The 23,141-nt window shown below is 43.6% G+C and overlaps 1 protein-coding gene across 2 annotated transcripts in view; it reads right to left on the bottom strand.

Annotated features, from left to right (window-relative positions):
* The window catches only part of DECR2 (2,4-dienoyl-CoA reductase 2), a 2,028,638-nt gene that overhangs the window by 1,401,920 nt on the left and 603,577 nt on the right, over window positions 1-23,141 (bottom strand). For both annotated transcript variants that reach the window (XM_044089812.1, XM_044089813.1), the window contains exon 5: window positions 18,126-18,250. In XM_044089812.1, coding sequence (XP_043945747.1) covers window positions 18,126-18,250 — 125 coding nt within the window. The remainder of the gene's footprint in view (window positions 1-18,125; window positions 18,251-23,141) is intronic.

Here is a 23,141-nt window from a genome sequence, read left to right as displayed (position 1 = left end):
AGGATGCAAGCAGTGGTCAGAAAAGGCTCTGAGGTCAACAGAGACCAGACTGAAGTTCATTGGAGAGAAACCACAACAGTTTAAGGAATTACTCAGGGCTTTAGCATCTCAAGAAAAAAAGGAAATATGTGGAGTTGAAGAAGAATGGTAGCCAAGCCAGGTATAGAAATAAGGTCCATAAGGAAAGATGGTGGTGGAATGCAGAAGTCCAGAATATCATCAAAAAAAAAGAAACTGTGCAGGAAAAGGTGGGAGACAGAAAAGTTGGACCAGGCTAGGGAGAATAATGGTTGGCTAACAAAGAGACTAAGAAAGGAGCTGCATCAGAGGCACTCTACCAGCTTCTGGAAAGTAAGGCAGTAGATGGCACATAGAAACCATTATCAGGTTGCAAGGCAAAAACAGAAAGATAAAGAAGATAGCAGACATCCTTCATAAAGGATGCCAGCAGCAACCTGCTCACCAGTCCACAAGACATCAGAGGTAGAATTTCCAGCAGCATCTGAATGATGAAAATCCCACAGAAGCTGTACTACCACAAACACCACCTATGATGAAAGAAGAGGAGGCACTAATCACAGTAGTAGGAATAGTACTAAGGAAAATGAAATCAGGGAAAGCAGGCTCAGATGAGGGCACAGCAGATACGATAAAGATACTGGGTGACATGGGGAGAAATGCACTGAGGGTACTCATAGCAGTGTGCAGAAAAAGCTGAATCCCAGAATCCAAGATGACTGCAGAATAAGCATTCTGAACCCCGTTTTTTAGAATAAAGAGGACATTCACAACTGTGGGCAGTACAGAGGTATCAGACTCCTGTCACAATGCATGAAAGTTCTGGAGAAGGTGATTAATAAACAAATAAGCAGAGTAGTGGAAAATAAGATGACAGATAAGCAGTTGAGATTCCGATAAGAATGCAGCACAAATAACCCGATGTTGGTAGTGAGGCAGATGGCTGAGAAGAAGCTAGACATGAAAAAACAGCCCAACTGGGCACTCCCAGGCTTTGAAAGAGCATATGATAAGGTTTCAAGAAAGCTGACTTGGGCAGTCCTGCAGTGGTTTGAAGTCCCAAAAACATTGGTGGAATTAGTGGAAACTATGTACAAGGACCCAATGACTCAAGTATGAACAGAGTTCAGTCTCACAGAGGGGTTACCAGAGGGAGTGGATGTGCACCAGGGCTCAGGTCCAAGCCCACTGGTGCTCATACTAGTGATGGACTACTTTAGCAAACAGGTTGGATGGGACAGATCAACACAGGTGCTGTATGCAGATGATGTGGCACTATAGGCAAATTCTGATGAACAACTTCAGCAAAGGATAGGGGAATGGAATGCAAAACTGAAGGCACATGGGATGAAACTGAGTTGTAATAGCAGCAAATTGTGTAGTTCAGAAGAAGCTGAGGCTTGAGATAGAAGGAAAAATAGTGGAACAGGTAAACATCTTCAAGTATCTGGAAGGGGTGATTGAGGAGAAGAGAAGTCAGAATGGGGAGGTAAAAGCTATCATCAGAGGCAGAATGTCAGGTGTAGTACATGACAAAAGGATGCCAAAGAAGCACAAAAGTAAGGTACATAAAACAGTCTTGGAGCAGTACTACTGTATGGTATGGAAAACCGGGCAGCAAAGGTGGAGTAGCTGAGGAAGCTTGAGGTTATGGAAATTAAGTGCCTGAGATGGGTGGTAGGGTGCACACTGTGGGACAGATGAAATGAGGACATAACAGCAGAAGCCAAAGTAGCTCCAACTGCAGAAAACATCAAACAGAACAGATTACAGTGGTTTGGGCATGTGCAGAAAAGCACAAGACAATCTGGTGAAGAAGATTTGGAACAGACAGGAAGAAAGCAAGAGGACACAAGGGAGTCCAGGGAAGAGGTTGGCAGATTACATGAGAGAAGACCTGCACCAGTCAGGCATGAGTGTTGAAGAAGGCAGGAGAGTAGTACTGAATAGAGAGAGATGGCATCAGTTTACACGACAGCCTGGCCCCGTGTAGAAAATGGGAAAAAGGGGGTTGGTGAGTATGATGCCAAGAAAGGACTTCTCTCAATTTACAGTATCAGTTCAGCAAAACATTTTAGGGTGAAATTAAGGCCTTCAAGGCACAGTATGGCTCTGCTAGAATGAGGCAATCGTCTATACAAGGGAAGATTTGAATGACCACTGTCCTGGAAAAGGCTAGCATTACAGCCAAACATTTTGGAATACGGTGAACAAACTAAAGGTCAAGGTTCTGAATTAATAATGCTGTCCCCCACCTCCATCTGCCCCCCACCCCGTGCTGCAAATCTTAGGAACTTTTTCAGCTTTTTGCTTATAGGAATATATAGGTATGCATTCTTGAGAAACTGTGTTACCATGAATGCTCCTTGAGGTATGAGATGTAACGGTCCTTGCAGAGTTAACATTCTCAACTTTAGCACGCTCAGAAATCAGTTTAGGTGGGGGAAAGGTCAAAGTTATGTTACAAAGTACCCACTTTGTCTGGTATAAACAACAACCTGGAATAAAATCCTGTGCCTTCCTCCACCAGGGGTACTGTCTCAACAGCCCCTGTGTCTAACATGTCTCTGATTACCTGAGTTACAAAACTGAGTGGGGTCCCTAAGGACTAGAGGAATAACTCTGAAGTGTATTTTTCCAACTAACTGCAGCCTGCAGGCAATATCCTTCTTTTAGCATGCTTAGTGTGCACTTGTTATGACTGACTTCCTCCCAGTTGACTATAAAGTCAGACAAGCTTCCTCCAGCTGTTGGTAGAAAGGTATTGGGGGGGGTTACAGCTGAGGTGGGATTAGAGAGCAATCTGAGGCACTACTAATCCGTCTGGGGGACCAGGACTTCACCTTCTTTCTAGCTTGCCACACTTTCACTCTTACCTTTTTTCCCTTTTCCAGACCTAGTGGATTCCTGTCCAGGACTGGACTTGGTAGTTGAAAGTTCCTACTGTGCATAAGCAAAAAGGTTTGTAAAATATGCCTAACAGACTGGATAATCCTACCCTTCTCCTACAGTTTTTTGTACACTTCCTGTGCAGTGGGGGGCCAAAGATGAAATCCTTGCATAAGACAGCATTAAAGATTCTTGACTTCACATTGTCCGAGTCCTCAGCCTGGCAGTTCTCCTAATAACTGGCTCTGTGTATTCTGTCTTGAAAGATGCATCAACAGCTCATAATTACACTTCATGGAGTGCTTGGCCATCAGGGAGGAAAGACTACAACAGTCCAGCAACTCCTATTGTAGGTCTTTATCTTTGATTCCCTCTACTTTGACCTTCAACGGATCTAGCAAGGTCTGTTAATAAAACTGTATGTGGGACTGGCAGTTCAGAGCCCTAAATGACAGGGTAGCAGCAGTATAGACCTTTCCCCCAAATCTAACCAGAGCTCTATTCTATATCATCTGAGAAATTATTACTGCCTTGAGCGGAAACTGCTCCCTTGCTGGGATCCTGAGACACCACTTCTACATAGATCCCTGTGGGGAATATCCCAGGAATGGATGTTTGGGGGTGGGGGTCGACTCAGGCTCCAAACATGCATGCTCAAAGACATCTTCCAGGACCTCTAGAACTGAAGGGATAGTGACAAACAGCAAGAGGCCAAAGTTCAGTGAGCCTCATGAAAGCCCTGCATCTTTGCTAATCTTCAGAGTACACCTTGGAGTCCCACTGAATGGCTTCTTTCACTTTGGGCAGAATACTCCTCAGGTGGAGAACTAGAGGGCATGGAATATTCAATGTCTAAACTGAGGTCTTCAGCTGATGGAAATCTGCCCACATATGGTAGCTCATCAGCCTCATTATCTGAGGAGCTGGAATCCACTTCCAAGAGTATTCACCCTTCTTTTTTCAGAAGGAACTCCTCTCACTGATGGCATGTTGGGTTCAAGGCTCAGATTTTAGTTAAGACATTAAAGGTTTCAACACGCTGAACCACACTGTCTAAGATACAAGCCCAGGCAGGGGGATGAACAATGGCAAGCAGGGTTGAACCTGTTTGTGTTTCAGTGCCTTTGTGCCTACAATGCTTGGGGAGCTGCTTTTGAGGTCTCAGGTCTCTGGCAGGAGACTAAGACCTCATAACTAGAAACCTCTCTTCATACAGAAAGCCTAAGGGTCTCGCCTTCCTCTTCAGTTACAAAATAATTGGCCTTGGCAGCTGAAAGATTCACATCCAAGATTCGGGTCTGGGAAAACATGCCAAATACCAGAGGTGTTGACGTTTGCTAAGCAGTTTTGCCAGATGCCTCCGCACAACAGATTCTCTAAACAGACTCAATACTCAGGGCACGTCGTCTAGTAAGGAATTTCTGGATCGTGGAAATGCTGAATTATCTGCAACACCTTCAGTTTCATTTCTCTTCTTCCTCATTTCTGCGTGCTTCTTTTTAGGAAAGTAAGCTCTCAGAGGTTTTTGACAAAGCTACTGTAGCCCTGAACAAGGCTTATGCCTCCTTTCTGCCAATGCTAGAATGGACAGGACACTGATGGTGATGGATTGTCTGCAGGGTACTGTGCAGACATGACTGGAGCCCATATTGTGCTCCAGTCGAAGGTAATCCTGTGTCAGACAGTTGTTATAGTCACAATACATGCAAGACAAAAGAAGGAAAATCCCCTATAGGGCACTCATCTGTCTTTGGAAGGCAGAAAATGGCTGATCAACAGACTGCACACAGTAATAAGATGTGACTGCTACACCATGGTAAGAAATAGCTGAAGACTGCACTGCCAGACATAAATTTTGTCCTGGTGCTAGAAGCAGGGCATCAGCCAAAGCATTAGGGAGAAGAGGGAAAGAGCTTTGTAAGAGTGCCTGGCCACAGGCTACCTGCACAGCACAATATCCCAAACGTGAAGTCTGCAATAGTAAGTATCAAGATGAATATCAATATTGCATCACTGAAAATAAAACAAAAGCTTTTATAGATATTGCTTAATAATATGTTAAAATAGGAGAGGAATCTGAAGAAGAAAGCTATATATAACTTGTAAATATGTTTTTGTACTTTTCTTTCCAACAGCAATAAGAAAAGGTGCAACTCCTTACTACAAAAAACACAAGGTTGGAAAATTTGAACAATTCTGAAAGGCATCAGAAGCCATTGATATATTATTTTTCTTACAAGTTACAAAGAGTTGACCCTCCAATAGTCTGTAAGGCAAATGTCTAACCCAGTTCCTGAAGTTTTTCTTACATTAACATACTTGTTTAGCTTGGATAGGTCCAGAATGGATCTCCAAGGAGAGTCTTTTCTGAGGATCAGGAAAAGCTTTGACTAGAACCCAGTTCTCTGCTCAGGTAGATAGACGCTTTCTATTGTTGATCAGGAAAAAAAATGGTTGGAGATGGGACCTACTTAAACAATCTTCTCTGGGGACAGTGGAGGCAGCCTCATGAAGGTTAGGATGGCTTTGAACTCAGTTTTGTCTCCTGAAGCAATTACTTCACTTACCCATAGAGCAGAGTTCCGGTTAAAGCATTTCTCTTTGAAGAAATTCAGTCTTCCTTCCAGGAGGATGCAGCAAGAAAGGAGCAGTGGAGATGGGAAAGACAGTCATTTCATTCACTTACTCACAGACCTGAGCTCAGGTCAAACTATCTGTCTTTGAAAGCAGACAGTCTTCCTTGAGATAGTGAAATAGAAGGAAAAGTGAGGATAGGGTAAGACGCTGATTATTTCATTTACGCACAAGCCTGTTGTCAGGTCAAATCACATCTCTGAAGAGTCAGTCTTCCTTCTACGACATGGGGAAAGAAGAGGTGGAGATTGGTATGAAAGTCAAAAACTGGAAAGAACAATCCTAAACGGGAAAAACAAGAAGTTATGTACTCACCATAACGTTCAATGTATGTAGTCCATCTCGCCTTACATTCTTACCCGTGGGTTCAAAGCCGAACCTCGGCTTTGACTTGGCCATACTCTACCTCAAAGTCTTCAACTGGCTCGTGGCCAAGAGGTATCCCATTGTGCAACAGGTCTATTCCTCAGATCTTTTTTGCTACAAGCTCACACACATACACACTGAGAAGAAGAACAAGCCAACAGAAAGGACTACTGACACCTAGAGACAATACCTCCAGGTCCTCCAGGAAAGGAAGGAGGGAGGGTTAGTAAGAATGTAAGGCGAGATGGACTACATACATTGAACGTTATGGTGAGTACATAACTTCTTGATGTTATGTAGTCCAATCCCGCCTTCATTCTTACCCGTGGGACAGCGTCCCTAGCACCTTGATCTTGGGTGGCTCAGTGAAAAATACTCTTGAGCACCATGGAATCAAAGGAAGATCTGCTTCTAGAGACCAAATCTAATTTGTAGTGACTAATAAAGGTATGCGGCAAAGCCCATGTTGCTACAGCACAAATATCATCCATAGACATCCTAGCCTGAAACACAGTTGAGGTAGTCACAGATCGTGTAGAATGAGCCTTCACTTTAAAGGGTAATGCTTTGCCAATGGAAGCATAAATAAATGAGATGCAATCGGAGATCCAGCGAGACAAGGTTACCTTAGAAACCGGAACCCCAAGTCTAGTGTCTGAAAACGAGACAAACGTATGATCTGATTTCCTGAAATCTTTTGCTTATGTAATTAGAAACACAATTGTCTGTGAACATCCAGCTGATGAAACTTAAATTCTGCCTTGTTGGAGAATTCAAGAAAAAACACAGGCAACTCAATGGATTGGTTGATATTGACAACAGAAGCAACCTTTGGAACAAAAGAAGGGTTGGTTCTTAAGAAGACACTATCTTTGTGAAACACTAAATAAGGTGGCCTAATCGATAATGCTTGGAGTTCAGAGACCTGCCTAGCTGAAGTTATGGCTACCAAGAATACTGTCTTCCATGACAAGAATATAATGTCACACGTAGCTGGGGGCTCAAAGAGAGTTGAGGTGAGCTTCTGTAGTACAAATTTGAGGTCCCATGGCATCACTGGATCAAAGACTGGAGGTTAGAGTAACAATGCCCCTCTCATAAAAGCCCTACAAAGCCTATGAGCCAAAGGTTGGGCTCATTAGCCACATGAAAGGTAGAAACTGCTGCCAATTGCACTTTAATGGTTGCCGCAGTTGAACCCTAACTAAATAGTTGAGAAAGAAATTCCAATATTGCCGAAATAGGTGCTGTATAAGGATCAATATGTCTCTCACGGGCCCAAATAGAAAATCTCTTCCACTTACTGGAATAAATCTTCCTGGTAGAAGGCTTGTGGGAAGATGATAGAATATGGACCACTTCCGGGGAAAAATCATGAAGCCTGACTAAAGACGGAACTGGAGCAGCCAAGCTGTCAACCTGAGGATCTGGATGGAGGAATGGAACTGTCCTGACATATGAGTCAACAGATCTGGAACTGGGTCCAGAATCCAGGGCTTGTCCATTAGATAGGGTTGAAGGAAGGTAAACCAAATCTGACAAGGCCAGTGTGGGGCAATGAGGATTATTTTGCTCCCAAAGACTGTGCTTTCTGAATGACCTTTGATATCAGAGGTAATGGTGGAAAGGCGTAGAGAATACGGAGAGCCAATCGTGAGCCAGAATATCCCTGGGTGTCTCCCTCTCCGGGGGGGGATAAGGGTGAAGTAGCTGCTGCATTTGGCATTGAGGGGGCTGGCAAATAGATTGCAGCAAGTTTGACCCCATCTGTGGAATATCTCTTTCGCAACATAATTGTTCAGGGACCACTCATGAGGCATTAGGATAGCTCTGCTCAGCCTGTCGGCAATCACGCTGGACTTCCCCGGTATATGCATTGCAACTAGAAAGCGTTGGGAAGACAGCGCCCACTGCCAAACTCGAAGTGCCTCTCTGAAAAGGGAGTATGATTTGGTTCCCCCTGTTTTTTCAGGTACCACACCACTGACATGTTGTCTGAGTGGATTGCAATTGTCCCTAGAGGGAGAGAGCACTGAAGTGCTTGCAATGCTAATAGCACTGCTCTCATCTCCAAGACATTGATATGCAAATGGGTTTCGTGATCCTGCCACGTGCCTTGGACAGTCCTGCCAAGATAATGCCCCCACCACCCGATCTGGGAGGCATCCATGGTCATCGTGGCAACTGGAGAAGATGGGACAAAGGGCTTGCCCATGTTGAGATTGCTGGCCTGAAGCCACCAGCGTAGATCCCGCTTGCATGTGTCCGTAATCAGAATAAAGTGGGAGATGCTGCAGTGACCATTGGGCGAAGAGCAGCCACTGAAGAACCCTCATGTGTAGTCTGGCAAGGGGAACTAGCATGATCATGGCAGCCATGGTCCCTAATAACTTGAGGACCACTTTTGCCCTGACCTTCCTCAATGGTAAGAAGTCCCTCATGAGCTCCGTATCTAGTTCGGTGCCGATAAAAGTGATGCTGCGAGGGCAACAAGGCAGATTTTTTCCAGTTTTGAGTAATTCCTAACCATTGGCACAGCGTAATGGTGGCATCCCTGGTCTGTAATAGTAGATGCCTGGTGGTGGCAGAAAGGAGCCAGTCATCCAGGTACGGAAACACTTGGAATCCCTGATGTCTCAAGTGAGCCGTTACCACTGCCATGCATTTGGTGAACACCCTGAGGGCTGTAGTGAGACCAAAGGGCAGAGAGCAATACTGAAAATGATTGGCTCCCAGCGGAAGCATAAATGACTTCTCGATGCCCTGTCCATCTTGATATGGTAGTTAGCATCTTTGAGGTCAATGGAGCATATCCACACATCTTTCCCTAAAAGAGGAAGTACTGACCATGCGGAACTTGGACTTTTGTACATGAAGGTTCAATCGGCTGAGATCCAAGATGGGTCTCAGGTCCCTTGTTCTTTTCGGCACCAAAAAGAATCTAGAGTAAGTCCCTAATCCTACTTGGTCTGCAGGGACAGGCTGGATGGCTCCCTTTGAAAGCAACGTTTTTATTTCTAAAGTTGCAGAATCCCTGAGACTGGGTGAAACGTCTGGGATTCTCTTGGATAGCGGAGGAGGAGAAGAGAAGGGGATATGATAACCTCTGGAAATTATCTTTAATACCCACTCGCCTTGGATGACTTCTTGCCAGGCTTCTGGGTAAAAGAAATGCGACCTCCCGACCAGCTCCAGAGACGCACAGTCGGGCCTCCCTTCAGGAGCACTGATAGGGAGAACCACGAGTGGAATCACGGTCCCCTGGTTACAAGGACCTCCTCTGCCTCTAGGGCGGTGTCTACCTGAATTTCCACCCTCTCCCCTGCCTCCAGAGGGGGGATCACTTTGTGCGTCCTGAAAATAACCTCTGCGACTTCCTGAACCACATTTTCCCACCCTTGGCATGGAAAAACGGACTCCCATGGCAGACAGGGTTTTTCCTTCCTGCTCGCACCTAGTGAGAGTGTCCTTCACCTTGGTTCTGAACGATGAACCATCAAATGGGGCACTAGTGAATGTAGACTTGAAGGCCTCGACGAAATTTCACAGGCGCATCCAGGAGTGTCTCCTAAGATAGACTCCAGAACCCGCAGACCTACTCCCTCTGTCGGCTGCATATGAGATCAGCCTCATGGAGGAGTTGGCAAGGGAATTTAAAGTAGACATCTGTGCACTGACCTACTGTGCCATGGCATCAGAAATGTTACCCTGTAGAGAATCTCCTAGCTATTTTAGGAGATCTCTCTGGAGCCTCGTAAAATGCATCAAGTAGTTCAGCGACCGCAGTGTAAAGGCCGCTGAGGTAAACACATGCTTCCCATACCTATCCATAGCCCGGGACTCCTTGTTAAGAGGATGGATGGTAGACGAAGTTTCAGCAAATTCCTTCTTGGTGGCTGCTACCACCACCATGGCATCTACTGGTATGCCTTTAGATAGATACTTCTTGTCAGAGGGGGTGGACAAAAACTTAATGGGTCTCCTTGGGACCAGTTCCACAGTGTCAGGAGTTTCCCACACCTTTTAACAGACGAGGTCAGCTCATCAAAAGGGGGAGAAACCAAAGAGGCGGAGGTTTGAGACCTGAAAGCCTTCACGAACACAGACTCCTCATCAGAAGGGGATTTGGATGGCCAGCCACCTCTCTGCTTCAAGATCTCCAGGATATCTGAAAAAGAGATATCTTCAGAAGACAACTTGGGGGACCCGTCTGACTCCTCGAGGTCGGTATCTGACGTGAGAGACACATCCGGGGAGTCAAGGTGTTTCCTCTTACACAATCTCTTTCTGGCGGGCTCCTCAGGCAAAAACTCTGGGGAGATGTCAGAAAGTTGAGGACCACTCATGGAGGAATCCTGAGGCTTAGGGTCTCTGCTGCCCATGGATAGAGCGTGATCCGAAATTGACACCGGTGCTGGAGGGGGCAGAGTATCGGTGCCGTAGGATGCAGCTGATGACCTGGCCAGCACACTCCTTATAACCTCGAAGGCTGATCCCCCAAGCTCTGAAGGCCGACTAACTGAAGATGAAACAACAGTACCCCTTGCCGCTGAGGAGATGAGGACCGAAATCGATGTTGTGTCCAAGCTCACTCGGGCCAAAGCACCGAGAGGAAGGCTCGGAACCGATGAAGATCGATCCGAGACCTCCCCCTTGGGTCCGACCGGAGAACCGTGAACCCTCGACCCCATTGACGGAGCCGACGGGGTCGGAGCAGAAATCGGAACTGAGAGGCCAGGTGAGGCTACTGGAACCGACCTAACGGCTCCCGATGGCACCGACAACTCTGGCTCAGAAGGCCAAGAAAGGCTTGGAGGAGGAACAACAAAGGATGAAGAGGCCATAAGCTCCGGAGCCAAATGGGTTGGAGCCGAAATCAATTTGGCCAACACCAATGACTGAAGCAGTTTCTTCACCACTCTATCAACGTCCTCGTCAGAAAGGATCCTGGAAGACCTGTAAGATAAAGGAGATCTGGATCTCCCTACAGAAGGGGACTTGCGTGAAGGAGAAACCGGTTGAAAAACTGGAGACTAGCTCCGAACCAAAGTATCCGTGACCGGCTCCGAAAGGCTGGGAGCCGATACAAAATTTAGTCAAGAGACTACCTTCTTTCGGCACCAAGGGCAATGGAACCGAAGAAGGAGAAGCTGTTCTAGCAACTTTCTCTAGTGGCTCAGAAGAAACAGACGAAGCTGGAGAGCGCTTCTTGGAAGTCTTTTTGTCCTTTTAAGCTGGAGAGGATAATGTGCTGGAAGACTTAGCCAAGTCTTCCTCGAAGGAGTGTTTAAGCAGTCCTTTCAAAATGAACTTGTTCTTCCTCTCCTATAGCATGACAATACAAGCAAAACTCTTGGAGGTGAATAGCCCCCAAGTAGTACACACACACAGACTGCCCATCAGTTAAAGACATTTTATTGCTGCATTCAACACACTTTTTAAAGCCCGAGGGCCTGTGTTCCTTAGGATCCTTGGACATGCTGAAAGGAACAAATTAATACATACACGCACTAGACCCAACTAACAAGAAACAGAGCCTCTAACTCAAACTGCCAAGAAACCGACGGGAAAACAACAGGGAGGACTAGGTCCTCTAACTTAAATGAGCCTAGCCTGGGGAAACAAAGGCAGGAAATCACCACTAGCAGACACAACACTAAACGCTAACAGAATGGAGCACCAAACCAAAGACCACACAGAAACAATGGGGAAGACTAGTTCCTCTAACTTAAACGGACCTAGCCCGTGGAGAAAGGAAAACAAACGGGATACCCAAACAGCCAGACAAGGACACAAAAACAGCCATAGAAACAAATACAGGCAGTAAAACACCACTACCACACACATAGAGCTATGAAAATAGCTTTTTTGAGCAACAACATGTCAATAGTTTATAAAAGTTTTATAAACAATATACTTAGCCACGGCCAAAAGCGAGACCATGTCTGAGCTTAACAAGCGGTAAACGAGATCTGGGGAATAGACCTGTTGCACAATGGGATAACTCTTAGCCACGAGCCAATTGAAGACTTCGAGCTAGAGTATGGCCGGGTTGGAGCGGAGGTTCGGCTCCGAACCCACGGGTAAGAATGAAGGCGAGATTGGACTATATAACATCAACCATTTCTCATGACCCTGTCTTGTTGCCTGCCTAGGCAACCTTTCCTTACCCAACAGCCGTTTTCGAAAATCCGTTCTTTTGTTTAAACTGTTCTACCCAGGCTGGCTTCTTATACACAAGTCATTGTTTGGTAAGAAAGTTCCTGTTATATTTCAGGACTGGAAGGTGGAAAGTATAACTGTGTAAGAACTTACCATAATAATATATATTCAAGTGGACCACTGTAGCAGTACTCCTGACTACCTACAGGTCAGTCACTGAAGGCCAGACATTCAACCCAACTTCCAAAGATCAGTGCCATTCCTCCTCTAGGCATGATGGATGTCTCTCTATCACAGAATTCAGATTATTCCCAATATAAAGCCAACAACCAATAAACATTTCAGCTTTTTTGCCCAGAAACTATAGTGCATCTACCCTGACAGCTAAGCAGCAAGGCTCCAGGATGACTGTTGGGCAGGAAGGGAGAAAAGCCCTCATATTCTAAGCTGATGGGATGGGAAAAAAAGACTCCAAAATCCTTGTGTAGAGTACTGGAAGGTATGTATCCTAGAGTCCCAAAACACACTCTGAATGAAAGTGTTAACTGCTCCATCTTCTCTTTAGGGAAGAAAAGATCCACAAAGTCATGGCTATTCCCTAGTGGTAGAAGATGCTTGTGCCCACCCCCCACCCCCAGGCCTTTCAATGTGGTCTCTGTGTTAGCACTCTTCCCTTTCAGAGGTCTACCTTTTCCTTGTTCGAGACAGTATGGGCCATGTTTTGAGGAGTACATTCTGTCACACCTGGCTGGGCATGGGTCCTGACAGAATTGTTTCACACTCTACATAGCCTTGCCCTTTTCCTCCATTGTCCCAAATGCTTCACTAGTGTGTTCCCAAAGAGTGGTTCTTTGTCAAGTGGTGAACTGAGGAGCTACACTTTGAATTCCTCTGGCAGGAGCTGCAGCCTCGGCCACACATGCCTTTTTATGATTGAGCCCATAGCTGCCACCCTAGATGCTACAACTGCAGCTAAGGATCTTAGCTACAGTTAATACTGTGTTATGCCATCTGAACAGCAGTATGGGTGAGTTCTTGCCCTCAGGTCCCCATTAGACACCACCCAGTCTTCTCATTCATTTGATTTAGGCTAGCACTGTGGTATTTTGTCATATGCATTTGACAGTTTATGGCCCTGAAGACCCAAGTGACAGCTGTTATACCCTCATCACAAATTAATCTAGTATGCTGCTTTTCTCCTGTCTGAGAGAGCACTAGGGGCAGGAGACAATTCTGAACCCTTCTACAAAACAGACACCAATGCTGTATCAGTCATAGGGTTCTTGAAGAGGAATGTATGGGACTTCATAGAACCTGTCAAGATTCTCAGGTGCAGGGGAGCTGGGTGTTGGGTACCTTTGAGGATATTGCAAAAACATCCTCTGCAGCCTCCAATATAGGAGAAATAGCCATAGATTTTGGGTGGTCCAGATCCAAAAAAATCAATGTACCTTTCTGGGTATATGATACCTCCTTGACTTTCCATTTTACATACTTTTTCATCCTGCAAAGAATGTATACAAATGAGACTTCCTACATGGATGAGAATGAGAAAAAATGCCATATGTCTCAGTGTCACATTATTTTCACAGGAGACATGGCTTACCATGTCAGAAGAGGGTCCCCCCTCTTTCTTTCACCAGAGGATACTCCAGACCCAGAGGAATAACAATTTGGATGCAGGTTTTGTAAAGCCTGAAGAAAACCCTGAGCCAAAGAGGTAAGGGCCTTCCAGCCATCTAAGCACTACAAATCTGCATAGACCCTAGAATAAATTATCTGTACTTCACTTTCAGAATCCTTTAGTTGGGACATCTGCCATAGAATCCAAATCTGTGGAAAGGGTTCTCAGACTTTCACCTAACAGCCAACTACAGACACTCTTTTCAGAACAGTGAGTAGTCTGTCTTCCTCTTCCAAGATTATAAAGTGGGTTGTGGCCACTAATATCTGCGATACAGCATCCACTCAAAAATCCAGACCAAGCTTGTGGGCTCTGTAGGATGCGTCTGTTCCCTTTGGCGGGATGACCTCCAAAGCAGCTTAATTAAAGGCCTTAGGAATTTGACATGTGCAGTACTGAAGCTGTGAAGCACTGCACTGGGGCCTACATTTTCAAGTTTTGATGGGGCACTGGATACTGGCATTAACCCGCATGAGGGCCTTACAGCAACAGATGCTTGGTGCCAGAGCCATGGGCTCAAGCTCAATGCCAAGAAATGTACAGTTATCCCCTTTGGGAAAAAACATGTACCCGTGAATTACCATATAGGTGGCAGTACACTAAACACCGAAAGTGTGATAAGAGACTTAGGGACACAGGTGGACAGTGGTCTCACCTTCAATAACCACATCGCCACAACAATCAGGAAATCCTTCTATGTGGCACACCTCATCACTAAGGGCTTTTCATCCAGAAAAAAGGAGGTCATTGTCCCACTGTACTCATCCCTCATTAGACCCATTATAGAATACAACACCCCATTTGGTATGTACCTTTCAAGACATCTGCAACAACTGGAAAGGCCGCAGAAATACCTCACTAAAAGAATCACAGGCCTAAAGCAGATGCCCTATGCTGACCGCCTTAAAAACTCCAGCTATACTCTGTCGCATATCGTCTACTCAGAGGCGATCTCTGCTTAACATACAAGGCCATGTCAAACCCAGAGCTGTTGGACATGCTACACTTAAAGAAATCCCAATCCCTCAGAGCCACACGCACCAGGGATCTAAACCTTGTCATCATAATAAACAAAACATGCTGGAGGGATAGGTTCTTGAACCAGAGACTCCCCAGACTCTGGAATAGACCGCCCATACATGTCAAGCAGAGCGCCTCCTTGGCCCTCTTCAAAAGGAACCTTGACGATTGGATGGGAGATAGGAAATTGACCCCGGGGATCATGTCAGTCGCCCTGCTAGACAGGGGTCTAGGGAAGTAAATAGTGTGGGAAGAAATAGCCAGGGAATTGTTATGGCTAGGCTTGTATAGGTCCTAGGACCGATAGCCTAGTACCAACCTATGAACCTATGAATCCCTTTCCACCTTCTCCTTATATTGCTTCTTTCTAGGGAAAATGCCAGAAGCACAGGGGTGAACTCCAGGATATCAGTGGACCAGATACAGGCCTCAGGCTTCTTCTGATCCAAGTAGTTGTGTATGGAATGTAAATCTCTGACAGTTCCAAAAGTCCTTGACAATGTGCTCCAAGCCTAAGCAACACACGTACATATAAAAGCCTTTACAGGGAATCTGCCTGCCACAAGAACTAGCTACCTTTTTAGGCCATGACATGCCCTAATAAGATAAGATATCAGACTAAAAGAGTACAAAGCTGCTCAAAATTCACCAACTACCATAAAAACAGTAACAGAAAAAAATTACCAAACGTGTATTTATCTTTTCTGATTCTTGACTATACATACAGGGAGAAGAGGAGAGAAGTGTGGAAGTTAAGCCAGACATCAGTCTTTCTACAGCTGAAATTCCAGGAATCAAGAGTACTGCAATGGTAATCTAAATGAAGAACATCAACTTTTTTACTGTTTGTATGGTCTTACCCTTTTTCAGTCTTTATTGACGCTTCATAAGAGAGGTTCAAACAGATCCTTGTCCAAAGATGCATTAAGGAGCCCTCCCTTTAAATCATGCTACAAGAACTGGATCTTCAGTTATGCATGCATTTTAATCACTGTGCCAGAGGCAGCTACCCAGGGACAGGCAACTGTCAGATCACAGCCACACTGAAAGACAAACTTACAAACTCTGAAGGCAGTATCAAACAATCTAAGAGATCCATCCAGGATATCTTCCATTATGTCTTTCATTTGATACTGAAGCATACGTGTTTGCCAATTTATAATCCTTATTACCAATATGAGGAAACTGTATAAATTATTGGCAAACTGGTTTAGAATATTCTTAGCAGGTGTTACCTTGAATCTCTTAGCAGCATCGAAGAAATTACCACCCGGCCTAAAACAGTACTCTTATAAAGGTATTCAGATATTCAAATTTTCCTCAATCCTGTAAAATCTACCTGGTTTTCTGAGAACCAAAACTCCCCTGTCCATCCTTACTCATGAGTGCTACCCCTAACCCTGCCTCTGCCTTTAACCCCAACCGTAAACATTACCTTGGCAAAATTCCTTTCCCTAACAGTACCACAATTCCGACAAATTATCTCTTGAGATATTGTTAGGGTTTCTCTCTCTCTGTTTTTTCCCTTCTAGTTGAGTGATTGCAAAAGAAAGAATATTTATTCTCTTTTTGAAAATGAGGTAGTTCCAATGTTTTCCCCCAGAGGATATACATTTTGATGAACAGAAAGCATGTGATGGGCATCAAGGTTTCTGCACGTCGATTTTAGGGAACATATATAAATAACACAAACATATGCATAAAATGAATGCATGTGTATGTATTAAGCACAAACGAAACTGCCCAATTAACAGCAGATCAACTACCATGTAAACGTTGAACTCCAAAATAAAAATAAAATATTGAGAATTCAAATTAGGAACAATGTGTCTAAACTTTATTTCTAAATTAAGTCAGAACTCCTCCACAGTACATTCAGGGCAGCACTTTCACCCACAGAAATCATTTAGTAGATAACAGCGCTTACTTAAATATACTGTTTACATGAGTTCTAGCTGCAAAACTGATTACATACACTATTCCCACACTAAATGCTTAAGTGTTCATTCATTGTATTAATGCATACTTCACACACACATACACATACACACACACACACACACACACACACACACACACACACACACACAGACTTATATTGACAAGTCGAAAAACATTTGCTGAACAGTAAAATATCAAATCCATTTTCCAGAATACATATTACACTGAACTTGCATTATGAAACAAAAAATAAAACACTTTTTATCACCCTCCTGCACCACCCATGTGAGAGACTGTACCCTGCACCCCTGCTATGTAAGTATACCAACTTCAAGGTCGCACAACAGTGGGAAAAAAGAAAAAAAATCCCTGAACCCCACTGTCAACATTTGTGTAATAAGTTAACATTCGGTGACTGATTCACAGACCAAAAAAACAGACAAAAAAAATAACTAATACATGTTACCATATTACAGAAGACCAGAATATCAATGATCAGAATCCCCAGATAAACATACTGAAACACTAAAATGCTGAAACCCATTAGGCTAAAAACGTGGACTATTAAAACTCCCCACAGCTGCAGATCAAGGAACAATGCTAACATGGGTCCTGAAGAGGGGCAAGTCCTGGGTTTGATATTGTGGGTTTCACCATTTTAGTCTTTCGTTATAAATTATGCTAAAAACAATGCTGTTGTCCAGCACTGACTCACCACCAAAACTTCCATACAGCAGCACTGCTAATTAGAATAACAATTTTGCTGCAACATACATGAAATAAAAAATAAACAAATAATACTAAGGGAGTCAAACTAATGTTCTACGCAAAGCATCTTTACATCTGTAGAAAGCAAAATCAAACCATTATAGAGTTGCAGGGTATGAAAAGTTTTTGCTTCCTGATCCTTCCATTAATGCAGTGCTTTAGTCGGGTATCTGATCTTCACAATTGCATATGTAATCTACCAACAGACTGGAAGCCTAAAATTTTGTCTACATGTAGTTCACAAAATTAAAAGACATGCAAAGTAAGAGCAGTTAATGGTATATCAAAGGTTACTGTATGTCTGTGACCATCAGGAGTTAATGCATGAGATAGTAACTTAGAGTTGACACTGTGCCACTTTGGGTGGGGGGGAGTATAGGTCCTAGCTACTACAACAGTGTCACTGAGTCATGACTGTATGAATTTGTTTACCCTAAGGGTCCTTCGAGTATTACATTAGCTTAGGAAAGCAAACAGCTGAGTTACTGAAGGAAAGGGTGCTGTGAGGACAGAATGCAAACAGATCCAAGAAGGGTCACAAATTTGAGCATGGTGCAATGAAAGAAACAGTAATCTCATCATGGGTTATTGCTGGCATACATCACAAGGGCAACACTGTAGAAAATTAACAGAAGCTTCTCACCTTGAAGTACTTCTCATACAGGATTTTGCTGGCATTGAAAGTGCCCAATGTGTCAATATCTATTACTGTCTTGAAGGCATTAAAGGACAAGGCACTGGCAGGGCACAGGAAGTTTCCAGCAGCATCTGTTATACAATACAGACAGAAAACAATGAAATCCACCTTTAGTTACCTGCGAAAAGGGGATGAACAAAAGAAAACATCTGACACATGCACTTAACATACCTGAAGATCTTTGAGAGGGTCATCTGCAGTGTGTTGTGCTGAAGGGATCAAAACTGTAAGATCTTCCTGCCCAGTAAATAAAACAGTAAAACAGAACAAGCAGCTTTGTTTTATGCTACAGGATGGAAGACATTAACAGGCCTCAAGGAGAATAACCACCACTCAGCAGTTAGAGCAACATTAGTATGTTTGAGGAGATAATAAACTTTATGAATTTCCCCAACAAGGAAGAAAACATCCATTTCTGATCTCTTGCTCTGCACAACAAAGAGATACTAGAGTCATTTGCATTTTCTAAAAAAATGTAAATGTTCAGAAAAGAGCCTGGAGCACTAACATAGAGTGCCTAGGAAAATACTCTTAGCCCAGGGACAACAGGCCATCAAAAAGTACATCCCACGATGCAACCTCCAGACTAAATCAGTTTCATTACAGAGGAACTTTCTACCTTTCATTTTCTTTTAGGTACATTGCTTCTACTACTACCAATACTACACTGTATGCTGACCAGTACTGGAGAAAACACCCTTGGAAGAAGGCAAGAGTCTGAGCAACATAAAGAATTCCACTTAGTTCCAAGGCAGTTTATCTGAAGAGTTTCTTTTCACAGTCCCCAACACCCCCAAGCCAGATGATGACCCTCAGAATAAGCATGCAACCCACAAACAAGGCAAATGTTATGTATGTTTGCCTTATTTTTGTTGAAAAGAATGAATTCTACTCTAAAATTATCTGGAAAAGGTACCTTATCACACAGCAGAGGAAATATCCATCAACGGATAAATGAAATATGGTGGCGGGACAGGTTTTTAACCCAGCACCTCCTAAACCTCTGGAATAAGTACTGCCCGTACATGTCAAGCAGTGCAACTCACTATCTTCCTTTACATATAACCTAGATGACTGGATGAGTACTCACAAATTTAATCAGAGGTTGACTGGTATGGTCCTCCTGGAGAAAGTAGGTGCGCAATAAGGGAGGGTAGTGTGAAGGTGTGAATGTTCAAACCTCAGAGGCCTTGGAATATTTATAAATCTATTGCTCAATTCCAGCCACACATTGGGCATAAAATGCTGAATGACACAGGCAGCCCATTCACGAATCCATATTCGTCATGTCTCCTATAAAGAATGGAGCTGCCAAAGTTAGATGTTGAAGAGTTAGCAAACCTAAACTCTATGTTGCGTCATAACCCATACTAGTGGGAAGGGCAATTCTTGCATTTGAGTCAGCAGTCACAAAGGTTCGACTTAATATTGAGTCAAGGATGAAACCAACAAACTGGTGCCTTTATAAAGGAAGCAGTAACCTGACAACCCTACACCAGCAGTATAAAACTGGTAGACTGCTGTCTTCATAAGAGAACACCAGGGAACTCCAGTGTTTGAGATCCACAACTAACACAAGCACAGTTGGTATGCACCTTAGGGCCAAAGATGAGAATTTTGTAGTAGAGATCCCAACACTGCATGAACAGACAAAAGAGTGAAGGATGACTGCAGGGGCCTAAATGTGTAGACATGCATCCATAATGTCTATTGAACACATCCATCAGTTCTACAGAAGATGAGGGTGAATCCACTGAATCATGACTGTGGCTTCTATAACCAGCATGGGTGTGTCAATGTGGAGGAGGACTTTAGTCTGTTACATAACTGACTATGATGCTAATTAATTCAACAAAGGAGAATTGACAGGGGCTTCTTCCTATCATATGTAAGAGCTGTAATATATAACGGATATATATATGCAAGACAATGCATGACTTATCAAAACATCCATAGAAAACAGTGTCCCACTTGCCTGGAAACATCTCCCCCTGAAGTCACTGCAATCTATCTAAGCAAGGCTGGGGTAGTCAGTACAGCTGAGGATGGTGTGGATGGATCGCACTCCTTTTGAAAGGATCTAGCTAACAGACCCAGAGCTGAAGCACAGATTAATACTCTGCCCTTTTTTGATGAAACAAATAACAGTTTCACAGAATGGGGTGTGTTACAATGGTCCCTCACAGTAGACAGAGTCTCTCTTTTTGGTGAAGATCTCTTATACCGAACACCATGTGTGGCACTCCTAAACAAAACCTTGCCTCTAAAGGGCATATCAAAATGTGTTGCTTCAGCTCTTTATGATGCTAACCTGCACAGTCCAATCTCAGAAGAAGTGTGTGACACTGAAGGTGCACTTGATCAAGTGTAAATAAGTTTGTAATCCAGAAACAGACCTTCTGTACAGTGTCAGAGACATCAACAAGATCTGAAAATCGGGTATGACACAGGGCCCGCAGACCCCTGGACACCATTACTATCCAAGATGCAGAATTTCTAAAGGAATAGAAGCCTGATGTTGCTGTTTGTTTGACTTATGCTAGTAAGAGTAAATGAAAAAAAAAATCAGCATTTTCTATATTTTATTTTTCCCCATGCATAGTGCTTTACAGCTCTGACCTTCATATTATTTCCCTTCTATTACCTAGTTATATCCCCAAACACTGCCACCACTACTCCATGGCCATTACAAACTTTTCTCTACCATTTATTCATTTCATATCCACATTTGGTTCATACCCAGGATTTCAAGACAGATCTTCATTTCCAGAGTTCTGCTGTCATGCCCTTGCAGGAGGAAAGCAAGGCTTATCTTATAGGTCTCTTTGAAGATACTAACCTTTGTGCTACTCACTATCCTCTCTCCTGCCAGTATCCTTAGAAGTCCCTTAGGGCTCCATACTTGGCCCACTACTATTCTCTCTATTTACCAATCAGCTCACAACCTCCACTCTCAATGCCTCATTCGTATAATATGCTGATGACACCGCCATCATGTGTGCAGCCCACACAACAGATGACTTCCAGTCCCTAACCCAAAACTGTTTCACAGAAGCTGATGTGCAGTTGCAGAACCCCTCCTTTAGGCAACAACTTCACCATTATGTCCAACAATAAAACCCTAATCATCCTTACCTCCCGTACCAAACTGTTAACTGTAGAAATAGACAGCAACCTTAGATTTGACATCCATATAGCCCAAACTATAAAGTAAGTTCACAAAAAAACTAGGACTCCTCTACAGGAACAAGCAATTTCTCACTAAACAGACCAAAACCACTATAGCCAGGACACATCTGCTGTCTACCTTCCTCTATGCATCTCCAATACTAACTAACCTCCATAAAACTGATCTGAACAAAATGGAATCTTATTATAACAGGATTGCCAGATTTGCTACCGAATCTCAGTATAGGACCCATCACTGTGAAGCTCTCAAACAGCTAAACTGGCTTGAGCTACCTCAACTTCTGGAACTCAATCAACTGGCATTAGCTCACAAACTCTACTACTACCCAGCTAAAACTCCAGCACTCCAGAATCTAATTAAACCATATTCTACATCGAGAACCTTAAGATCTAGCACCCAAAACCGCCTGGAAGTCATCAAAATAAATAATGTGACAGGTAAATCTCACTTCAATTATTTAATTTCCAAGGCCAGGAATACCCTACCTACCCATTTGACCTCGATTACCTCCAGTATAACATTTAAAAAGCACATCAGAGCATACTACATGAATAACTGGTTATGCTCCTGTAACTCCCCAGGATAAACACTTACTTAACCATCTTTTTCACCTCAACCCAGTATGCCATACCTTTTTCTTTTTAACCAACAGAACTAACCAATCTGCACTCTTGTAAAACCCACTATTCTTGTTTCTACTTGGCTTATACTGATCCAAAATCTTGAACTATTTTACCACCTAAACCTTATGTTCACTACTCAACCATGTCTTATATCTCCACCTCATGATGTTCACCTCTCAGCTATGCCAGTTCACCCACACTACTAGTAACATCGTAAATAGCCACAACAACTCAGTTATTACATTGTCTTACCACTCTTACCCACTAACATCCTCCTGGCTGATATCAACCCAAGTGAATGACTGTAGCATAAGATATTTCCCATTTATAATAACATGACATGTGATGACACTTGTACATGTGATTATATACACGTACCATCAACATTAATGTAAAGAATATATATTGTGTTTACTATATGTTGTGTCTTTTCAGCTTTTCCCGGTTAGGGGTCGCCACAGCGGAACTCCGGTCCGCTAATGATTGGCAGTAGATTTTTTACGTGCCGAGTTGCCGACCCTGACGCACAACCTTCAACAAAGGTACGCCCATTCACGCATGTCTCCACACAGAAGATGCTCCAGCTGGGAATCGAACAGGACAACATCTTACTGTGAGGTGACAATGCTACCGCAGCACCACCACCGATTGCGTTTACTATATTATACACAAAATTACAATCCAATATTTCTCATCTTTATTCTGTGTGTATCTGGACATTGACTATGTTATAACTTGATTATCATAGACTTTGTATTGTTTTACTTCACCTGTTTGTTTGTTTTATGTTTTGTCTGGAGCTTTTGTCCCCAGGCCTCCGCTCAAAATGCACCCGTGCCCAGTCGGACTTTCCCAGTAAACAAATGTAAAATAAATAAATAAAATATCCATTTCAAAAATGTTATTTATATGGCCTGCTCCGTGGCATACAGAACAAAAAACCTAAATATGATGGGTTCAAATGGTTGGGAACGTGTGTGTGTGTGTGTTTGTGTGTGTGTACGCGCGCTTCCTTCACACACACAACAGAAAGTACAGTTTTGTACCTACCATAAATGTAGATGTTCGAGTGCTAATACAGCTGCAGTCATAACAGATGGGTTCTCCTGCCGTCAGGCGGGTCCTCGGTCGGCCGAATTCCAAAGTCTA

This window comes from Protopterus annectens, chromosome 12.part0, assembly GCF_019279795.1.
Source record: "Protopterus annectens isolate FY-2018-M chromosome 12.part0, PAN1.0, whole genome shotgun sequence".
Lineage (NCBI taxonomy): Eukaryota > Metazoa > Chordata > Ceratodontiformes > Protopteridae > Protopterus > Protopterus annectens.
The sequence above is the reverse complement of the archived record's forward strand: the minus strand, read 5'-3'. Positions and strand labels throughout refer to the sequence as shown.